This window comes from Geospiza fortis, unplaced genomic scaffold (assembly GCF_000277835.1).
Source record: "Geospiza fortis unplaced genomic scaffold, GeoFor_1.0 scaffold195, whole genome shotgun sequence".
In the NCBI taxonomy this organism is placed as follows: Eukaryota; Metazoa; Chordata; class Aves; order Passeriformes; family Thraupidae; genus Geospiza; species Geospiza fortis.
The window spans coordinates 3,690,874-3,709,985 of record NW_005054324.1 but is presented as its reverse complement, the minus strand read 5'-3'; the positions used below and the strand labels follow the sequence as shown (position 1 = coordinate 3,709,985).

General features: G+C 37.8%; 1 protein-coding gene across 12 annotated transcripts in view; it reads left to right on the top strand.

The window, feature by feature from the left end:
• The window catches only part of CADPS2 (calcium dependent secretion activator 2), a 224,060-nt gene that overhangs the window by 74,079 nt on the left and 130,869 nt on the right, over nt 1-19,112 (top strand). For all 12 annotated transcript variants that reach the window (XM_031056930.1, XM_031056928.1, XM_031056929.1 and 9 more), the window contains exons 6-7: nt 6,866-6,977; nt 16,840-16,979. In XM_031056930.1, the coding sequence (XP_030912790.1) occupies nt 6,866-6,977; nt 16,840-16,979 (252 nt within the window). The remainder of the gene's footprint in view (nt 1-6,865; nt 6,978-16,839; nt 16,980-19,112) is intronic.

The following is a 19,112-nucleotide window of genomic DNA, read 5'->3' as shown; positions in this document are numbered from 1 at the left end:
TTTCCCTTGAGGTTCCAAGCATTAATTCCAGATCTCACTATGTACTGGAGAAGGCATACCTAAATAACTAAATAACTAAATAAATAAAAATAGTGGTTGTAGTGTTGCATATAAGGAATGGTCTTTTCCCTGCTGAATTCTTAGTGGTGCACAATAAACTTCTGTTGCATGTGCAGCACCTTTCAATATCCTTTTTCAAAGGGAGAAGCTTCAGTGTTCATATTATTTTGTATGGTAGTCATAACAAAAAAATAAACATGCTTTTGGGCTGTGTGAGACAGCTGTTAGAGTTAAATCTATGATTTCTAGTGTAGCATCCTGGTGTCAATCATTAACAAATGGATGAGTAATTTTGTGCTCAGAAGAGAAAATTAAATGCTTGTGATATTTTTCCAAGTATCAGCGGGGAAGAACAAGTAGCAATTAGCACCAGCTAATACTCTCTTTAGGAGTCTCAGTAAAAACACCAAAATCAGATAAGTATGGATTTAACTCTATTTTTATTTGTGTGAGTGGAGCCTACTTGTCAAATTATAGATTTATTGCCGCATTGCTGTGGAGTGACTTGCGCTGCTGGTACAGCGCCTGGCTTGTGGTCTCACATTTTCTCTTTCTCTGTCTGTGCAGTTGGACATAGTAATATGCATCACTTCATAAATTCCACACTCACACAATCCTTCACTAACAACAGAGGGTTTTTCAGACCTGCATTTAAAGTGCTTCAATGTGTCAGTGTACTTGGATGTGTCAGGGGGTGCTGAGCCTCCTCTGTACTTTAGTTTCCTGGTATTTCGTACAACTTGCACTGAGAGTGTGATTTCTAACCTGAGGGTTAAGATACCTGGTTTTATACAGTTAAAGTTTGTTTTTAAACAAAGTAGAAATAGCAAAGTTTGTATAGGTTCTTGACATGGTTGAAACACAAACATATTGCAGAGACCTCAGCATACTATTTTCAGTCCAGCTCCAAGATGTGCAAAGATGAAGGGCTGGTAAATCTCTTACTCCTGTGGAGCAGTAAGATGCTTAACAAAATGGCTTGGGTGGGTCTTCCTGCTCATTCCAGCTCTGTCCACATCCCTGTTTGGATAGCAAATAAGAAAACTCTTCAATAGGCCTCTTAAGGTAATTTAATTAATAGTCAAGAAACACGTTTGAGGTTATGTAGAAGACTTAAACCCAAAATCAAACCCAGAAAGATGCAAAAGATGGCACCAAGGAGACTAATACACTCTGATACTGATTTTAAAAATGAAATTTCCATATTGCTGAGGACAAAAAATGGTGTAAAAATTCTGTAGGGTTGGTATTTTATCAGAAATGAAGAATTCCAATAAATAGGGCTAAAATGAAATTTCTAGATCTTTGCTTAGAATAATAAATTTTATTACATTCACGTCCATGATCTCATAAAAAAAGTTTTGACTAACAGAGACCATGAGTTTAAATGGAAAACCTGAGAGAGAAATTTGCTGCTGTTTTCAGTGTATGAAATGCATTCCAAACTGAAGTAGAAGAATAAATTCCCTTAGAGGGGTTTCTGTGACACAGTGATAAATCTTCAGCTGAAATAAACATTCGCCTTCTTGCTGGCAGTAGGTACTTTTGCAGTGAAGGGAAGTAAACTTTGGCAATATATTTTGTCTCTAATTATTATATCAACCCACGTACCTCTGACAGCAGCAGAGAAATATGGTGAAAAGACTGTGTCTTATGGTTAAAGATGAACAAACATCAAGTCACTGCAGTTTCTATAGTAAGGAGAATGAGTAGGTAAAAGAAGAAAAATTATTTAAACAGAGGAAAATTATGTGGTGAAATGAGAGCCTAAAGAGGCAGAATTAGGGGCTTTTTTTAGACTTAAAGTTAGTCATCTTAGAGGTATCCAATATGCTACATGGGCTGCAGCTAAAAGTGCTGTGAGCTCACTACAGCAGTTAGTGTTGAAATTATTGTTACTTTCAACAGTTTATCTAGAAAAATTTAAACAAACAAAAAAACAACCATACTATAATGGTAGTTATTTAATATAAATATTGCATGAGATACATACTTGTTTTATCTAAAATTTTGCACTTCCCATCTGAACACTTTCAGCACCAAAATTGTTCACATTATTGGACCAGTACTCAAAAATCAATGGCTCCTCCAAAGGTGTGGAGGTGGTTGGTTGTTTTTTTTTTCCATCATTTGCGTACATTTGCTAGTTAAAGCGTATGCTGCTACAAACATGAAGCATTGCATTTTTCTTTGTAGTTAAGGTTTGCTAAAGGTGCACTGTTTGCAAATAACAATTTTATAAGATAGATGAATTAATTTCCTTGATCTTTCATCCTTTCTTCCATCCTTCCTTCAGGAGCTCCATAGCAGAGCAAGCTGTAAGTAAATTACCTGCAATATACTTTGACTCAAACAAGATCAAAATGGCACAAAGGAATTGCTTCTCTTTTCACAGAAAGCCAGGTTTCAGCCTACAGGTTCACTGTATGAAAAGTAAAAGTCAGCTGTAAGATTTATTTTCATGCAGAAAACATTTCAGTTATTGATGTTGAAAGTTAAAATATAAAGAAAATCAGCTTTTTTTTAATTTGGCATTCAGATTCTGGAGACCACATTGTTAGTTCCTATTTAAAACAGAAAGTAGTTCAGTTAAACAATTTAAAAATTTTTTGTCTTGCGAATAATGTGAACAGTCTTTTGTATGGTGGTTGACTTCAATGTCTGTGGTTCAGAAAAAAAATATTTTCTGGGAAGTACTGTATTTTCTTCAGGAAAAATATCAGGTGCAAACCCAAACTTGGTATTGATTTGTCTGACCTATACATAGCAGCTTAGCTTTTAAATTTAAAGGAGATGTTCTCTCCCAGGAGATTAAGAAATGCAAGAACCAGAAATATTAATGCTTTAATAGGTGTCAAAAAATGCATTTTACAGGCAACAAATTTGTTTTGAAAGAAAAGAATTAAATTTTTGAGAAACGAAGTGGATGTAATTATACTAGCACCTAAAATCTAATAGGTGAAACAAGAAATCACAGTAATAGTGATCAAGATTTTCATCATTATAATTACTATTCAGGTATTGATTTCATTAATTATTAGGTATTCTCCTGACCTATTTTCACCATTAAACTCACCAGCTCCTTGAACAGATATATAGATCTAGAATAAAAATCCAAAATTATGGAGAAAATTGATGGAATATTACAGTGGAAATAACAAGTAATTCAGTAAAATCTTATTTATTGTCTAGGAATACTGTATTTACAATCTTGGCACTATAGGGAAGATTGATGCAATTTAATTACACAGTTCTGAGTCACAGCTGGTGATAGGACAGTACCTTATTCAAAGTTATTGTTTGCATGTATGTTGTAATGAATTTTAAATTGATCTGTATGCTGAAAATCTGTTATCATTTTTTATGCTCTAAGATATAGAAGCTGAAAGTGTGGTATCCATTTAAATAGAATTCGGTTAAAATGAAGTGTTATTCATAAACAGGAAGAGTAAACAAATTGTTGATTTGTTGACTGGAGTCTGGCCAGCTGTCATAAAAGAAATAGCCAGGGGAGAAAATAAAGTTGAAATCTGACAGATTTTGAACACCTATATAATTTCAGAACAGTAAAGAGTATTTCAAAATAGGCTAGCTTACATACACCTGCATGCTTTACTCAGTCTTTCCTTTATTTTGAGTCATCCTTAATAAATACTGAGTTCCTGGTATCTTGTTATATTCATGGCACAATCTTTACAGATCAGAATTTTATTTCTAACAGAACTGGAGTTTATTGGGAGATATTGACAGTGCAAACTACAACCAGAAAGGCCATTCTTATTGCTACACCTCATTTCATACCGACAAAACAAAAGAAATGCAAAAAAAATTTTTATTAACATAAACATTCATACAAATTAGATTACAAGTTGGAGTTTGGATTAGGCTGTCTTTTCTGACTTCTGCTTCAGTTGTAGCCTGATGCATAATAACATAATAATGTGCTTTTAAATGTACAGCATATAGATGAACTCTATCTAGATAAAGTCATTTTGCATGGAGTATTGGGTCTCTTATGTTCTTTCTTGGAAGGAGAAAACTAAAATCAACATGATACTACTCTTTTGGCTGCTGATTTCAAATTGTATGAACTCATACCTCTGCAAAAACATGAAGCTTCAAAGAAACAAGACTTATGTTCTAGTAATTCACAAGGAACAAAAGGATGATCTATGTGTACTTTACTGTTATATTGGCAACTGATGGGAACATCAGGTGCCCACAAAGTAAGTGTGTTAGTAAGGGATGCAATCTTGGATTTGCCTTTTCTAACTGAACATGATTTCTCATGATCTCTTTCATGAGGCATGATGTTAAGACCTAGTCAGTAAATTCTGTGATCATCAGCTCTGACAGAATAAACAAATGTTCCTGAGAAGGTATGGGAGTCAGCTGAAGTCCTGATCATCCAGGAGCATGCAGATCAGTGCATGGAATATTTCTACCATGAACATTAAGCCTTAGGAATTGATTCAGATCATTCTTTTTCAGCCCAAGATTTTCACTTACTGCTGCAGATGGAATAAGGGATGAAAGATGTCAGTCAAGGCTGGTGATCAGATTCAATGTTAAAGGTGATTTCTGATACTACATAAGTGCCAACAACATGTGGATGACCCCACGTTACTCCCATTCTCATCAGTCTCTCCCTGTGCCTCTAAATTGGAGAAGGAACTCTCTTAGCTCCCTGGGCAAGGCTCATGTGTGTCCCATCCTTTGGGGCTGTGTCCTGCAGAGATAGAGCCTGGGTCTCCAAAGAAAGCTGCACCACTTTCCAGGAAGTTCTTTGAACTTGATGCTAGTGTGCTCAGACCCCAGCAGATGCTGAAGCACACACTGCGGCTCAACTTGCAGCAACTGAGTTGCTGCAGGTGGCGTCATTGAGTGGGTGGGTCTGTTCCCTTCAGTCAGCGTGACCTCTCTCTTCTCTTCTCTTCTCTTCTCTTCTCTTCTCTTCTCTTCTCTTCTCTTCTCTTCTCTGAATTGATGCTGGCACTAGACTTTTGTAGAGAGGGTTTGGGTTTGTTTTGTTATTTTAATGGGAGTCTCTCTTGGGTTTTTTGTGTGGTGCTGTCCAATATGGCATGCACAGTTTAATGCCTCTGGAAGCTCAGGGACGAACAAACCTGACAGCTGAGAGAGAAGGTGCAGCTATCAAAGTGCACCTTTAGATTGCGTTTCCAAATTGAAGGCAGCATGCTTCCTGAATACTGGGATCTAGAGGCTAAACTAAAAATACAACTATCTCATCTTTTCTAAAGGTACTTTCTCCTTGGAAATTTCATTTCTGTATTTTGACAAAAACTCCCCCTGGCACCACCACTGGGAGAAGCAGTAGTGCTAGGCATTGTCTTATTCTGAATTTGCAGCATCTATCATCAGATCATAAACAGGTTTTCTCTCACTCAGGAAGGTAATTTGTCGGAGTTCCTATTTCTATTACCACTTTGCTGAGGCTAAAGCTATGCACACCACAGACAGATTAAGCATCTATCTAACAGAGAGAATTTAGAGCAAGATTCGATTAATTTGTGGTGAACCTCCCTTTCAGAGTCAGGCATGTTCAGCCACCTGTAGGATTGGTTTATACAGAACTGCTGCTTCCTTAAAGCTTTTTGATTTTGATTGCATATTACTTTCTAGACTTGGTCTTGAAGTCTGTAACTCATGCTAATTAAAGGATTTTCTTTTGCCTAATAGATCCCTTTGCTGGAAAATTGCTATTTTGTGTTCACATTGCAGTACTGGAGAGATTGTGTATTCTTGAATGTATATGAAAATTGTTGCTTTTCCTAAATGATGGCCTAAGATTTTGGCTTGTGTAATATATCCTTTTATAGAGCATAATCTTAAGGTCGCCATTTTCTTTATTTTATTAGTTTCTGATAATTGTAACATCTCACACAGTGGACAAAATCAGGAGAAACTGGAGCTGCGCTTACTTTTTGCATTTTGTTTGTACCTACTAGCATAATCACAGTCGGTTTAATCAGTTAATGCAATGAGCTCCATGTGGTTTTCCAGGATAATGCAATAGATCATTGAAGGAAATTGCAACCTAATTTGTATAACTTTTGTTTTTTGTACCACTGACACACAGGGAGGAGGTGGGGAAGGCTGGCAAACCAAGTGTCTTAACTGAGATAAGAGATTAATGACTAGAAGTCTGTCTGTCTAATTAAGGTTCTCTAAAAGCACAGAGCCTTGTGGCAGTAATTATTTTGCAGAGCTATAGGCACTCTGATAATATTTTTTCCTGTTATTTGCATTTGTGTTTATGTTTTTCCTACATTCTAAGTTGTAAAATATAGAATATAAAATATAAGATTTTCTGTGCCTAAGTCTCCTAATTTATTCATGCTGTGGTTGCCTGAAGTGAATTGCGACATGGTTCTTTGCTAAATTAATTTGACTGGTGGGCAGAAGATAGTGAATATGTTTCATAGAAAATAGATCTCTCTTTATATGCCTTCTTTCTTGGTTCTTTTTTTCTCTATGAAGATATAATTTCTGTTCTTTGAGTTTTGCCATTAATAATTTTTGGATTGATATTTTATGACAAAAGTCATACAGAAAAGCCCTGATTTGTTTTATCTCAGAGAAAAGCCATTTTTCCTATGTAGATATTTGATCTTGGATGTTCAAAAATGTACCTCCCTTTTCTTTCCCACCCTCCTCCTCCTAAAGCTTGAAAATTAAGTTCCAAGATTGCATTGATAAATATTCTACAAAAAGATTAAAAGTCCTATTACTCTCAGGCCTGTACTCAGCCCCAGTTAAATTTTGTTGTTTTTTTTTGTTGCAGATGGGGAACCCAAGGGGATTTCACCACTACTCACCCTCGGCCTGTTGTCAAAGTAAAACTCTTTACAGAAAGCACCGGGGTGCTGGCACTTGAAGATAAAGAACTGGGAAGAGTGAGTATTATGTGCAGAGAAGAGAAATATGTGAGAAATTATGGGTAGAAGTGTGAATATTGATAAAATGTGCCACAAAATGGTATATGGCCTTCATTACCAGCCTGTTCTGCTGTGGCTCTATCAAACAGTGTTTTTTTATATAAGGGTGGCTTTTACCAGTGTTCAAAACGTGGTAGGTTGACTTTAATTACGTTTCAGAAACTTACATCCGGCATCCACGGTGGTTCTCTTTGTCTTTTTTAAAGCATTAATTTCTACGTAACATATCAATACTTTTAACAATTCAAATTAGAAGTGAAAGGGAGAGAGGTAAGACTTGGCATTAAACAAATGTAGCAAACAATGGGGATAAGGAAAGGGAGGACTTAAGTGGTAGAAGGATGGAGCAGAATGGGAGAGGAGTGTGGGATAATATGTGAGAGTAAAGTAAGAGCTTATTCTTGTGCTCCATGAGCTTTTCCTCTGTTTCTGTGTTTCCCTGTCTTGGCAGGATAATCTGATATTGGCTCAGTTAGTCAGAGGACAGTGCTAATAATGCCAAGGTCATGGGTTCAATCACCATATGGGCCATCCACTTAATAGCTGGCTTCAGTCATCCTTCTGGGTCCCTTCCAACTCAGACTGTTCTGCAAATTCTGTAAATTTATCCTTCTTAAGCCAAAATCAAGAGCTAGAGAGTGCAATGTATCATAGAAAGAAGACGGTAGGGTGAATGAGGCATAGAGGCTCTGCAAATCTCCCCCTCTTCTCCTGTTGAAATTTTCCCCTCTGACATGTAGCATGGAAGATAGCTCACATTTTAATGCTTAGTTCTACAGAGTCCTGGCTGTTTCTCATTGAATCAAGCAAGCTCTTTGGAAGGAGCAGGGCTCTTCTGCACTTTGTGTCCTCTGAGCACAGGTGGTTACGCTCAGACACGTTGTCTCATGCATTGTGTCACTTGTTAAGGCCAGGACTGTATCTTCAGGATTACTTCTTGCCTCATCTCATATCCTTCTAAGGGGCTTCCAAGGTCACTTGGTCAAGGTGTAGGTGGGATCTGCATGGGGAAGATTCCCACAGAGGTAACGCCCTGGCAAGAGCCAGGCAGGCAGTGTGACAGGCACAGAGGTGCCGCAGTGTGCAACTGAGCAAACCAGAGTCACCAATATCTGGATTCAGAACAATAAAAGAGACACTGAAAGGGTGAAATTGCATGGTGTTACTAACCACAGAGAAGTTTTGTCTCTGTCCCTCCTTGCACAGTCCTTTCAAAGAAGCAGAAGGAAAGTCATGTGCCAAGGTGAAGGACAGTGGAGGAGGGACTATGTGGCCATTGTGAGCAGAAGCCAGCATACTCATTGCCAAGGAGTCAGAGAAGAAAAGAAGCATTATCAATAAAAAGAGGCAAAAAGTATCACAGGTTTTAGCAAGATCCTCTGTTTCTGCAACCTCAAATAGCCAAAGTTCAGATACCAGCCTTGGTCTGCTTTCTTATGCTGCAGCTTGTCTAAGTTTCTAGGACAGGAAGTTAAAAAGATTTAAAATTTAATTTTAAAGAATAAATACATTTTAAATGTAAAATATTGAATATAGCTTTTTCCTTACTTGTGTCCTGTGGCCACACAGGATTGGTTTGTAGGTTTTTTACTCTTTTTACCCTGCACATTCCTGTTTGCCTTCTGACACATCTGTGTTTGTCAGCTGGTCCAAACAGTTTAAAGTGTCTTGGTTGGGAGGGGTGAGGGGAAAGAGAAAAAAACCAGGTAATTGAGAGGAGATAGTGACCTCAGTGCCCTGTTGTTGGAGTCTGACCCAGCTTTCCCAGAGCCAAAACAAGATCTCTAGAAGATGAGGTAAGGAATAGCAATCTTCTGTTTCTGATTCTCACTTTCCTGGTATTCTCTGGGAGAGTGTCTGCTTGCTTTTATCAGATGCCCTGAGATTTGGCACTTTGTACCAGAATAAGCCTATTAAAATAATTTCTTAAGTATAAAGGCCATCACCTTTTTTCCCCTTTGCATTAAAGCTTGTGCTGAGATTGGGAATAGCAAACAGGAGTCTCCAAGACATGCCTGGATACTGCTTTTCCATTGTATAATACACTCCTGATTTACCAAAAATATCCACAGCCTTGCCAAAGAATACCTTCTGAGAAAGGTAAGTCAGTAAAAGATAAACCTCCCACAATGACCCTATGTACATGCACATGGTCCTTAGCAGTGAAAAAGAACACAAAAAGGGCATGTTGGCTGTGCAGTAGTCCGTTTGGGTGTCTGTCTTTCTGCACCTCCCAGGTCTGCTAAAACCTGTGGTTGCTGACAGACGACTTGCAGCTCATGGGATTAGATCCTTAATTCAGGAGAAAAATACAAAATATTTTACAAAATAATTTGCAGTACTGTGTACTCTTGTGGTACACGCTTTAGCTTTCAAGCTCTTCTTTTGTTGGTGATGTCTTTGTTTTCAGGTCTGAGAGATTTAAATTCAGGTGTCATTTGAAAATATGTGGGATCCTACTGGATAAGCTTAATTTTTATAAAGTTTGGCAACTTTATGCATGGTCATTATAATGCAGTGACTTGCAGGAGTCAATCTGATTCAACTAGGTTTCTTATCCTTGGAAAAGGTCTGAAGATCCTTCCTACTGGTATTTTTCCTGTACTTAATAATTCAACTCAAACCTACCCCTTCTGAGGTAGGCTTACTGTGGACATTAATTTTCATCTGTCAAATACTTTCTTAAAAGTGTGTGTCTTGACCTGATACCACTTTTCTACATTACTGAAGCTTGCATTTCCAATACCTTGCAGTTATCCTGCAGGTTTTGTTCTGTTTAATCTATAATTAGAAATAGAAAGGCAGCATCAAGTTACATGATTTGAATTTTGAACTTCCATCACATACCAAAAGGTTTCTTCTGCCACCAAGGGGTCAGTTTTTTAGGAAAAGAGATCTAAGGTATGAAATATGGATCCAGCAAAGGTGTCCCCAGTGCTCTAGAGGAGAAGGTATTTCCATTGAACCCATCAGTGGATGGTGATGTCTCTAACTTATGGACTTAAGATGTAGACCCTGATATCAGCAGGCCCCTCATTTGTGGAGAAGACGCTGCTTATTTCCAGAAGTAATTAGCTCACTGGGGAGCAGAGGAGATGCAGGCCAGTGCTTTCAGTAGGGAGGACAGATCATACTCGCAGCTTTTTATACTCCATATTTGAAAACTCATGCTGGGGCCTCACAACCTCTGCTGTGGAAGCCACCAGGGCAGCACCAAGTGAAAGAAGGGCTGATGTCTGTACTTAACATCTTTTCCCTTGAAAGCATTTAAGACGTGGTTAACTGAAATGAAGTAATACTTGCTATGTCCCTTGTCTGATATGGCTGTTTTCTTCCAAAAATACCAATAAATCCAGTTGAGAATCCCAAGAGAATTGCTTGCTGCAGGATATTCTTCTGGTTTCCCACTGACCACTTTCAAACAAAAATAAATCTTAGTAGTTATTCTCTGTTCTACACAAACTGGAGAACAGTTGTACAAATTCCGTTTTTCACTGAAATTAAAAACAGAGATGTGTGCTGCACAAAAGGGGAAAGGATGTTCCTTGGATTTGGGTTCTGCAGAACATGAGCTTTTGGAGTGGTGTGTGTCTGTTTGTGCAGACCTTTACATACAGTGCATTGAACCCCTGACTAACTTCTAGAAAGGGAAGCGGGCTGCATCTTTGAAGCTAAACTTATTCTAATGAGGAAATGAAAAGAACTTACTTTACTCAAAGATCTTTGAAATTTGTGGTACAGATTTTATGTGACTGATACTGATCCGGCCACTTGAATAATTTTTGTATGTGCATGCAGAAGGCAGAATTGATGTTTCATTTGTACGTGCAACAGCTGAGAAAGTGTGAAGAAGCCTTCAGATTTTGGTGTAACTACTTCTAAAAAAAATCAGCCTGGTGGTTTCTGAAACACAGGGATCTGACACCACTTTTGCTTGTTCAGTACTTTGTGTATAAAGATGTTCAGACCTAGTAAGTAATTCAAAGTGACAGCCCTTGTGCGTGCTTAGCACACATGTGGATACAATGTGAGAGCAGCAGGTGGTGTTTGATCTCTGGTACTTTTTGAATATAAGAATATTTCAGCCTTGTTGCTCTGACTATTCAATTAAAAGAGAACTATTGTCTCACAGCCTGTGTGTCACAGTCAGCTGCAACCAGCAATAATTAGCTGTGCAGCTATGCTTTTTGGTTTTTTTTTTTCTTTTAGTGCTGTTATTCTGTGTTTGATTTAAAATTATAACATAGCAGTACTGGCTAGGTACCTATACTCACAGGATTGATGGGTTTCTGAATGTCGACTGCACTGGGCAGTTGTTGTTTATCTTCTGTGCCACATTCAAAGAGCCCCTGAGCAGAGACAGTTTCATTCTGTGACCGTTAATTTAAAATCTGCCATCCTAGGGATTGTGTTTCTCCATCGCACTTTGAAATTACTGCGGTTTCTCAGGCCTGAGATCTTCTGTCTTTCTTTTTTAAGTCTGGAAAATTATAAGAGATTGCTTCCACTCCTGCTTTGTCTCTTGCTCCCCAAGTAGTTTGCCTGTCAGCACTCTGTGATGTCTGAGTGTTATAGTTTCTATTCTAACAGGGAGGTTCTCAGTAGCTTCTTTGAGAGTGCCTCTCATTGAAAATGCTTGAGATACTTTGCATTCAGGCCTTGTCTCTCTTAGATGTGGGGGAGAGGCTCTTTGGGAAGGACTCAAAGACTACTTTCATCAATTGCTAAGGCCTGTGAGGGTTACTGTTCAGGCAGCACCATCAACAGAGGTTGATTGTATAAATTGTGAAGTGTTCCCAGTTCTTTTCATCAACAGTATTCTAGATAGCTCTCTCACCGTGGGCCTATGCAATTTCTCTGTTGTTTTTTGTTTCTTTTTAACCACCTGTTACCCAAAGCCTTGTCTTGGTGTTTCAGCCATAGCCAATCAGAGCCAAAAAGCAAGAGATCACTCAATAGGTGAGATGATGGAGCTTGCATAAAAAACTCATAAACTCCCTCGGTGATAGAGCTCTTACTAACCCATTCTTTAGGGGTTCCCAAGATGATAACTTTTGTAAGGGAATTATTCTCAAGAGAGACATCTCCTTTTCCCCTTTCTACCTCCAATTTTGAGTCTCTTCTTTAGCTTATTTTTCTTCATCCTCCTGGCAGCAGGGTGTCATGACTTAATGCTCAGGGAAAGTGAGTGCAGTGCTGTGCGTGGCAGGCTGCTGCTGGGGCATTCAGCTGAGCTTCTTGTCACACTGGCAGCAGCTTCTGCCTTTCTGACATCAGCCAGTCTTTGGGAAAGGGGCTGACAACACAGAACAGCTCCAAACTTTCAAGTTAGGATAGAAGATATCTTGAGAAGAGTCAGTAGACATTTCTTTCAAAACCAGATGTTCCATAAGTGAGGTTGGGGCTGTTTGTATTCTGAAAGAGCACATCAGGCATGAGAACTTTTGTCTCAGAATATTTTCTAGCTTTGTCTCCTGTTGGAGACTATAGAGTTTGAAGAAAGGATAGGAAGCTCGATGCCAGAAGCAGGAGCAACTCCCTGGGGTATCAGGGCACAGGACAGGTTTGGGAGACACCGGGGCAGCCCCATGCATCAGTAGCATCCCTGGGGATGGGGCTAGGCTGAGGTTTGGTTTGCTTTCTGAAGATGACCCAGGCTGCATTATGAAGAGGAGACTGTGGAAAGGCTGCATCTTTCTTTTTTTTACAGATCTGTTGGTACTGAAGGCAAGATAATGCTTTTCTGCAATAGCATGCTATACATCACCTGCCTCTTCAGCTGTGGCATTAAGATGCAGATCTTCTTCACTTTCATCTCTTTTGCTTGTGACAATGAGCCAAAACTCATCATAGTTGGGTCAGAATTACCATGATTACCAATGCCTGGTGCCCAGAGTCTAAGATCTCAAAATGTGTCTTAGATCATCCCTACTTGAAAAATCTTTCTCATCTCAAATACTTGGGTCAGAAGTGTGGGTAACTCCATCACTTGGGTTCAACTGTTGAATATCGTGGGGTTTGGTGGAAGTAGGGGACTGGGGAGCATCCAGAACATAAGGACATAAGTTGGCTGACAGAGCCACAAGTGTCAGGTGGGGGAAAATGTAGAGAATATCTTGACTCTTGATTTTTCTCAAGGTCTTGCTAGTCTGTTTACCTCTTGCCTTCATGAGTCCCTTTTGAAGGCTGCATATTTTTTTGACAACAGGACAACTGCAGCCTGGAATGGTTAGCTTGATAGCTTTATCTCAACATGGGAGTACCAGTAGGAGATACTTCAGCACAGCACTTTTGACTCTGAATCTTTGGCTCAGTTATCTTCTCTGAGAAAGCAAGAATGCCCCCAGTTTTCTTTGTTCAAGCTTTTAGAGTACTTTGGACAACTCAACCTTTCTTTTATACCTTTAAAAGAAGATATAATCAATATGCCAAAAACAGAATTAATAGTTGCTTGTCTGGATTGATTGTTTGGCTCAGGTGTACTTAAATTAATTTCTTTTATTGTGATCCAGCTGGGAACCTACATAAGTAATGGAATCACAAAAATGGTGGTTAGTTTAGTTGTCAAGTGATATTAGCTTCATTGTCTTTCTGCCTGTCAGCTTTTAAGGTCAAGAGAGAAACATTTTCGGTCATTTACAGCTAAGAAACAATATTTTGAGAACATTACAAATGCCTACAAGTTATGATCTATAATATTTAAATTTTTGTGTTTATTTTTCATCCAGATGAGGAGGGGCACAAAGTGAACTTGACACTTTTTCAGTTACTGTGTGGTCTGAGGAAATGTAATGCAGGATATGATTGGAACACGTGGTCAAGTATTTTTTAATGATTATGAGATGATTAAATTTACTGAATTATCTCAACCCACGCTGTTCTGATACTATTAATTTGCCTTAAATGAGTTGAAGCAATGCAATGCACAGCAGCAATGTTTGCTGTGTAGCTTTCTAGTCATTAATAGTTCATTATACTTTTTAATGTTGATTACCTGTTAGTATAATTATGGTAAACACTTTTCTATACTAAAAACTCATAATGCTCTGTGCTGCTGCTGAATAAACAACCGTGGTGATATCCAGAGGTATATGAACAATAAAATAAATCAAAATAAAATAAAAAAAACTTCAGAAATATACGATGTAGTACAGAAATATATGATTCAGTAGGAATTCTATTAAATCTATAAAAGTTTTAAGCACAGTGAGGGTGTCCTCTAGGTGACTCTTACATCTGCCAGAGAAGACATTTGAGTTGGTACCATTTCATTTTTTAAAGTAAATTATGAAACAACCAGAAGATTTAAATCCTTAAGGAAATATGAGACAGAATAACCTTATAAAGTTTCTCCATGGACAGTGGCAATGACCTCACACTGCGGTGTTCCATAGTGGAGAGAATGCTTATAATAGAAATTTCAGCAATTTTTTACTTTCCTTATCAAGGAGAAGTTGCCAAGTGTTTTGGTTTCAGTGATTTTGTGGGAGCTTGCAGCTTGCAGCCACCTGATGCTGTGGTTCACAGTAGCTGTCAATGCCCTTAAGGGCAGTATTAGTATGAAGGTTTTTGCAAAGATAATTCATGCTTGTCAAATGCTTTGTGTGTGTTTTTTGTGTAACAACAAGTTTGATTACAAAGTTCTTTCAAGCTCTCGTCGTTTAAAGCTGGAAGGCATGACAAAATGTAATACAAACCCAGCACAGTGCATACTCAAATAGTCTGACAGATACTTATTCTTTGTGAGAGCTTTGAAATTGAAGCTCCGTAATACTCCTTTTAAAATTCAGAAAAGGAATTGTCACTACCACAGATATAAATTAATCATACTCTTGTCTACTTTTATTTTCATCAGCATTCTAAAAACTCAGGAAGTTGACAGAAGAAAGTTGTCACTTGAGATGCATGAGCTGTAATAAGCAGTTGTAGGACAACAGGAACTGCGGATTGTAGAAAAGGAAAAATTCTTAGCATCACCTGCAGTCGTGTGTGAATGCCTAGTGATTAAATGCAAGGAATGTATAATAATTCTGCTTATATAATCTTGCAGTTAAAGGGATAAATAAACAAAAAATAATTTCCCCCTTGATACATCAGAACGCAAAGGTTTCCATGCTCATAATGTTTTTAAATGTTATTTAAGGAATGCATTTTACTCAGAATGAAAACCAGAAAGAAGGAGTAACTCTGTTATAAGTAGTGGTTTCTGTGCATTTGCAAAAAGAAAAAATGTAACGAGGTTTGCTAAAATCAGAATGTACTGATTCTTCTGCTATTGCTTTAAAAGGTACTGAATGTACTCAATAGATCTGACAGGTTAATTCTTCCACTGGTCTTACAAATGTTGCATATTTGATTAGGAGTGATGCATCATATTCCTCTGCTTGACTGGAGCTCCTGATATTAACAGAATGTGCTTCTGCAAAATATTGAGATGAGGAACTGAAGGCCTTCTACTTACACCATCTTTCAGATGATTAGATCTGAATGACACTGTTGTAATATTTTTGACTAATAACATCTGTTAGATTTATATTTGCATGGACAGTTTTGCTCAAATCCTTAACTTATCCTTTGTAGTAACACAGAGGACAATATATTGAGTTTTATATGTATGACACAAGTACTATGGGTAGGAAAATAACTTGATGGTTAACATAATGATTCATTTTATTTTTCAAGAAATGAAAGATGTGAAAAATGATGCTTTTTAGAGTGTCGTTGCTTTCGAAATGATAACGGTAATTCATGGTAGTTGTAATTCAGAACTCACTGAATGTTATGAAAATCTCCCAAGTAGTACGTTTAGAATAGTTTAGAGTCTAAATTCTAATATTTTAGAATACTTCAGAGTCCAGATTCAAAAGTAGCACTTAGAATAAAAATGAAAGGAAATTATGTTTCAGCAGCATTTAACTGCTGAACATGTCACTTTGGGTAAGGGTTTGATGAAGCAGTAACTTTTAATTGTACTGACTATAAATGGATACACTTTTTGGATGGTAAATAAATATTTAACAATACTAATAATTAAAAACAATTAACAATACTAATAACAATAATATTTTATTTATTGTGACTTACACTAATCTAAATTTACATGTTAATAAAAGTTCCAAGAAATTTATATGTTTTAAAAATTAAATATTTAAAATTCAATGGTTTGGGGGTTTTTATGTCTTTTACTGTGGATTACACAAAAGGTTTGTGTCATATCACGTGTGAATTGGACATAGTGTCTTACACCTATTACATTCCATTTGCAGCAAAGGTGCTTTGGAATTCATCTACAATTTCTGTGTTTTTTTACTAAAATTGACTTTTATTAATGCTCTTGATCAAAAATTTGAGACAGTAACAAGAAATACACTTTGGTTATCTTCTCTCAAGCAATGCCACTACTGAGGGCTGATCCGTTGCATAATGCTCAAGCAATGGCTTCAAAAGGTGTTTCCAGCAGAGCACTGAATAATGTAAAAGTTTAAGTTCCTATTTAATTGTACATGACCCTTTTGAAATGCCAACTGTTCCTTTAAAAAAAAAAAGAAAGTTAATTCAAAAGATATTAACAGGAGGAAATTTTATTAACTCATAATATGAAAATTCCCATTTGTAAGAGAAGGAAGGAGTTAATTTTTGAAATTGGTCTGTTACAATGAGATTGAGTCAGCTGGTTTATTAGATTTAGGAAATCTATTTTAGTCATCTTTTGTATTGGAGGAGATGCAACAAGAATCTTCACTGCTTAGATGTTTCCATTAAAGACTACAAGCAGTTTTTTTAATCAGCTTGCTGAAGTTTTTCTTTTCATGACTTGCAGGTTGTGTTATATCCAACATCCAATAGTCCAAAGTCTCCTGATCTGCATAAAATGATAGTTCCCAAAAACAGCCAGGACAGTGACCTGAAAATTAAACTGGCGGTGAGAATGGATAAACCACCTCACATGAAGCACTGTGGGTAAGTGTCCATTTCCTGGCTGTCTCTATTTTACTATTTTGTCTCACTGTGCCTGTGTTTTAACAAAGTATCTAAAAAGTATTTAACAAAGTATCTAAAATCATAACGTTTGTAAAACATTTTAAATGCCTAAAACATTTCCTATCCTATGGTATTGTGTTATATCTTCATTTTATACAAAAAGTTTGGACTAGTCAGGAATAAGATTCATTTCAGATGTTCAGTGATTTGTAAATACAGATGATGAGCTACATCTGAAATGCAGAACTAAGAGTACAGTCTCATTTAGATACTGGTTTTGAATGTTACAATTTATGGCACTTTGTTAAAAAATATTTAGGAGAAACATATTTTTCCATTAAAATAGGATTAATTATATACCTGAATAAAGTGGTATTTGCCACATAGTCTCCCCTTCCTTTCTCTATCTGCTGTGTGGTCTTTCTCTTGAAAAAAATGTATGTATGAATGCTAGTTTAAGGATGTTTTTCTGTCTAACACTGAAACTATGTGGAATAGATTGTTCATAAAGAGAGCTCCTTTAATCAACTGCTGCCGCTATTCCTCAGCCCACCTGCAAAAACAGGTCGTGTTGCTGACAGTAAGCAAGTTCGTATCTTTTTTTATAAAGCAATCAAAAAGAATCAATGTACTGTCCATGCTATATAGGTTTCTTTTTAGTCTCCTTCTGTTTGTATTCTGCCCATTGTACACAGGCAATAATTGCCAAAATTATCTATGTATTATGCTTTCTTTAAAAAAGCAACCAAACTGACTTAAGTTTTTTCAAAGTGTTAATCAGTTGGACTCAAATTTCCCAGTTATCAATTGTATCTCTCATTTTGGTTTTGTGAAACTTAGACACAAATGGCTGGGACTGTAACAATGGGATTGGTGCATGGAGACCTGTGGCTGGTGACCAGGAACTGTGAGGAGAGGGAGGGAAACCAGTCATGGAGTCAATGGGGAACGGGAGCTACTGTGCTTGGAGACTGGAACTGAGATGAGAAAACTTCCAAGCAGGGCAGCAAATACCTAAGGGAAATGGGATAATGTAGCAGGAGAAAGCAGGAAGACTCAGGTGACATGGATAAGTTGGAGTAGAGAGCAGAGATAAGTGTTTGTACTAAAGCATGACGCTCTCCTGTGAGTCCCACCTTCTGCCCCATGCATTTGCACTCACCAAACACCTGTGAAACGGCTTGGTGATGGTGGCACATCTTTGTCCAGATCCAGCCCACTAGTGTGGGTTCAGTTTCCAGCTGCTGGAGGGTGTTGAGCTGCTGTAGTAGTGCAGGGTGCTGGGGGCACGGTGCTTGCTGCCCGCCCTCTTCAGCAGCCTTGTCAAAAGGCAGCCATGGAGGCAGGCTGACTTGAGCACATCAGCAAAAGATGATGTCCAACAGATTCATCTGCACATGACCTGGTTCAATTGCAAACTTCCACTCTAAACACATCAGGGGTGTTGTGCTGCCATGCACCTATCCCAAGCAATGACTAGGGGAAGTTCCCATTTTTGATCAGGTCACTGATAATGTTGGGGTCATGCTGTCTGCAACCCCAGTTAGAGTATAACTTGCAGCTGGATCCAGCAACAAGGAGAAAGCTCCAGTTTCCTCTTATCATGCTCCTGTGCTTCCCCAGAGGCTGTCTTGGCAAGGAGCTGTTCTTCTGGTGTCTTCAGAGGGTCTTCCTAACCTCCCCAATTCAGTTTTATATCAGTATCTTGTCTGACCATTAAAGAACCCAATCAAATATTGTTGTCAATAATTTAGTTCAACCATTATCCCTTTCGTCTGCTGCTGATGGTTGCTTCCTCTGATTGACTGATTGAAAACTCATCTCCTGGCCATGTGATTTACTTCTACATTTTACTTCAAGGTCATTGCTGTGACTGTTCTTCCAGCAGATACTGTAGTTCTTCCCACCAAAAATGCTCTAGGTCAGTCATCATTTCCTTTTCTTCATAGCTATTAGCTATAATGATTATTACCTAGACACTTGTTAGGGAAAGTTGGGGCACCAATGGATGTGTGGACTTCTCCACCATTAACATATGTGAAATGAAATAAAAACTTAATAATTCCGTCAATAACCATTGAAGAGATTGATGAGGTACTGTAGGAAACACTG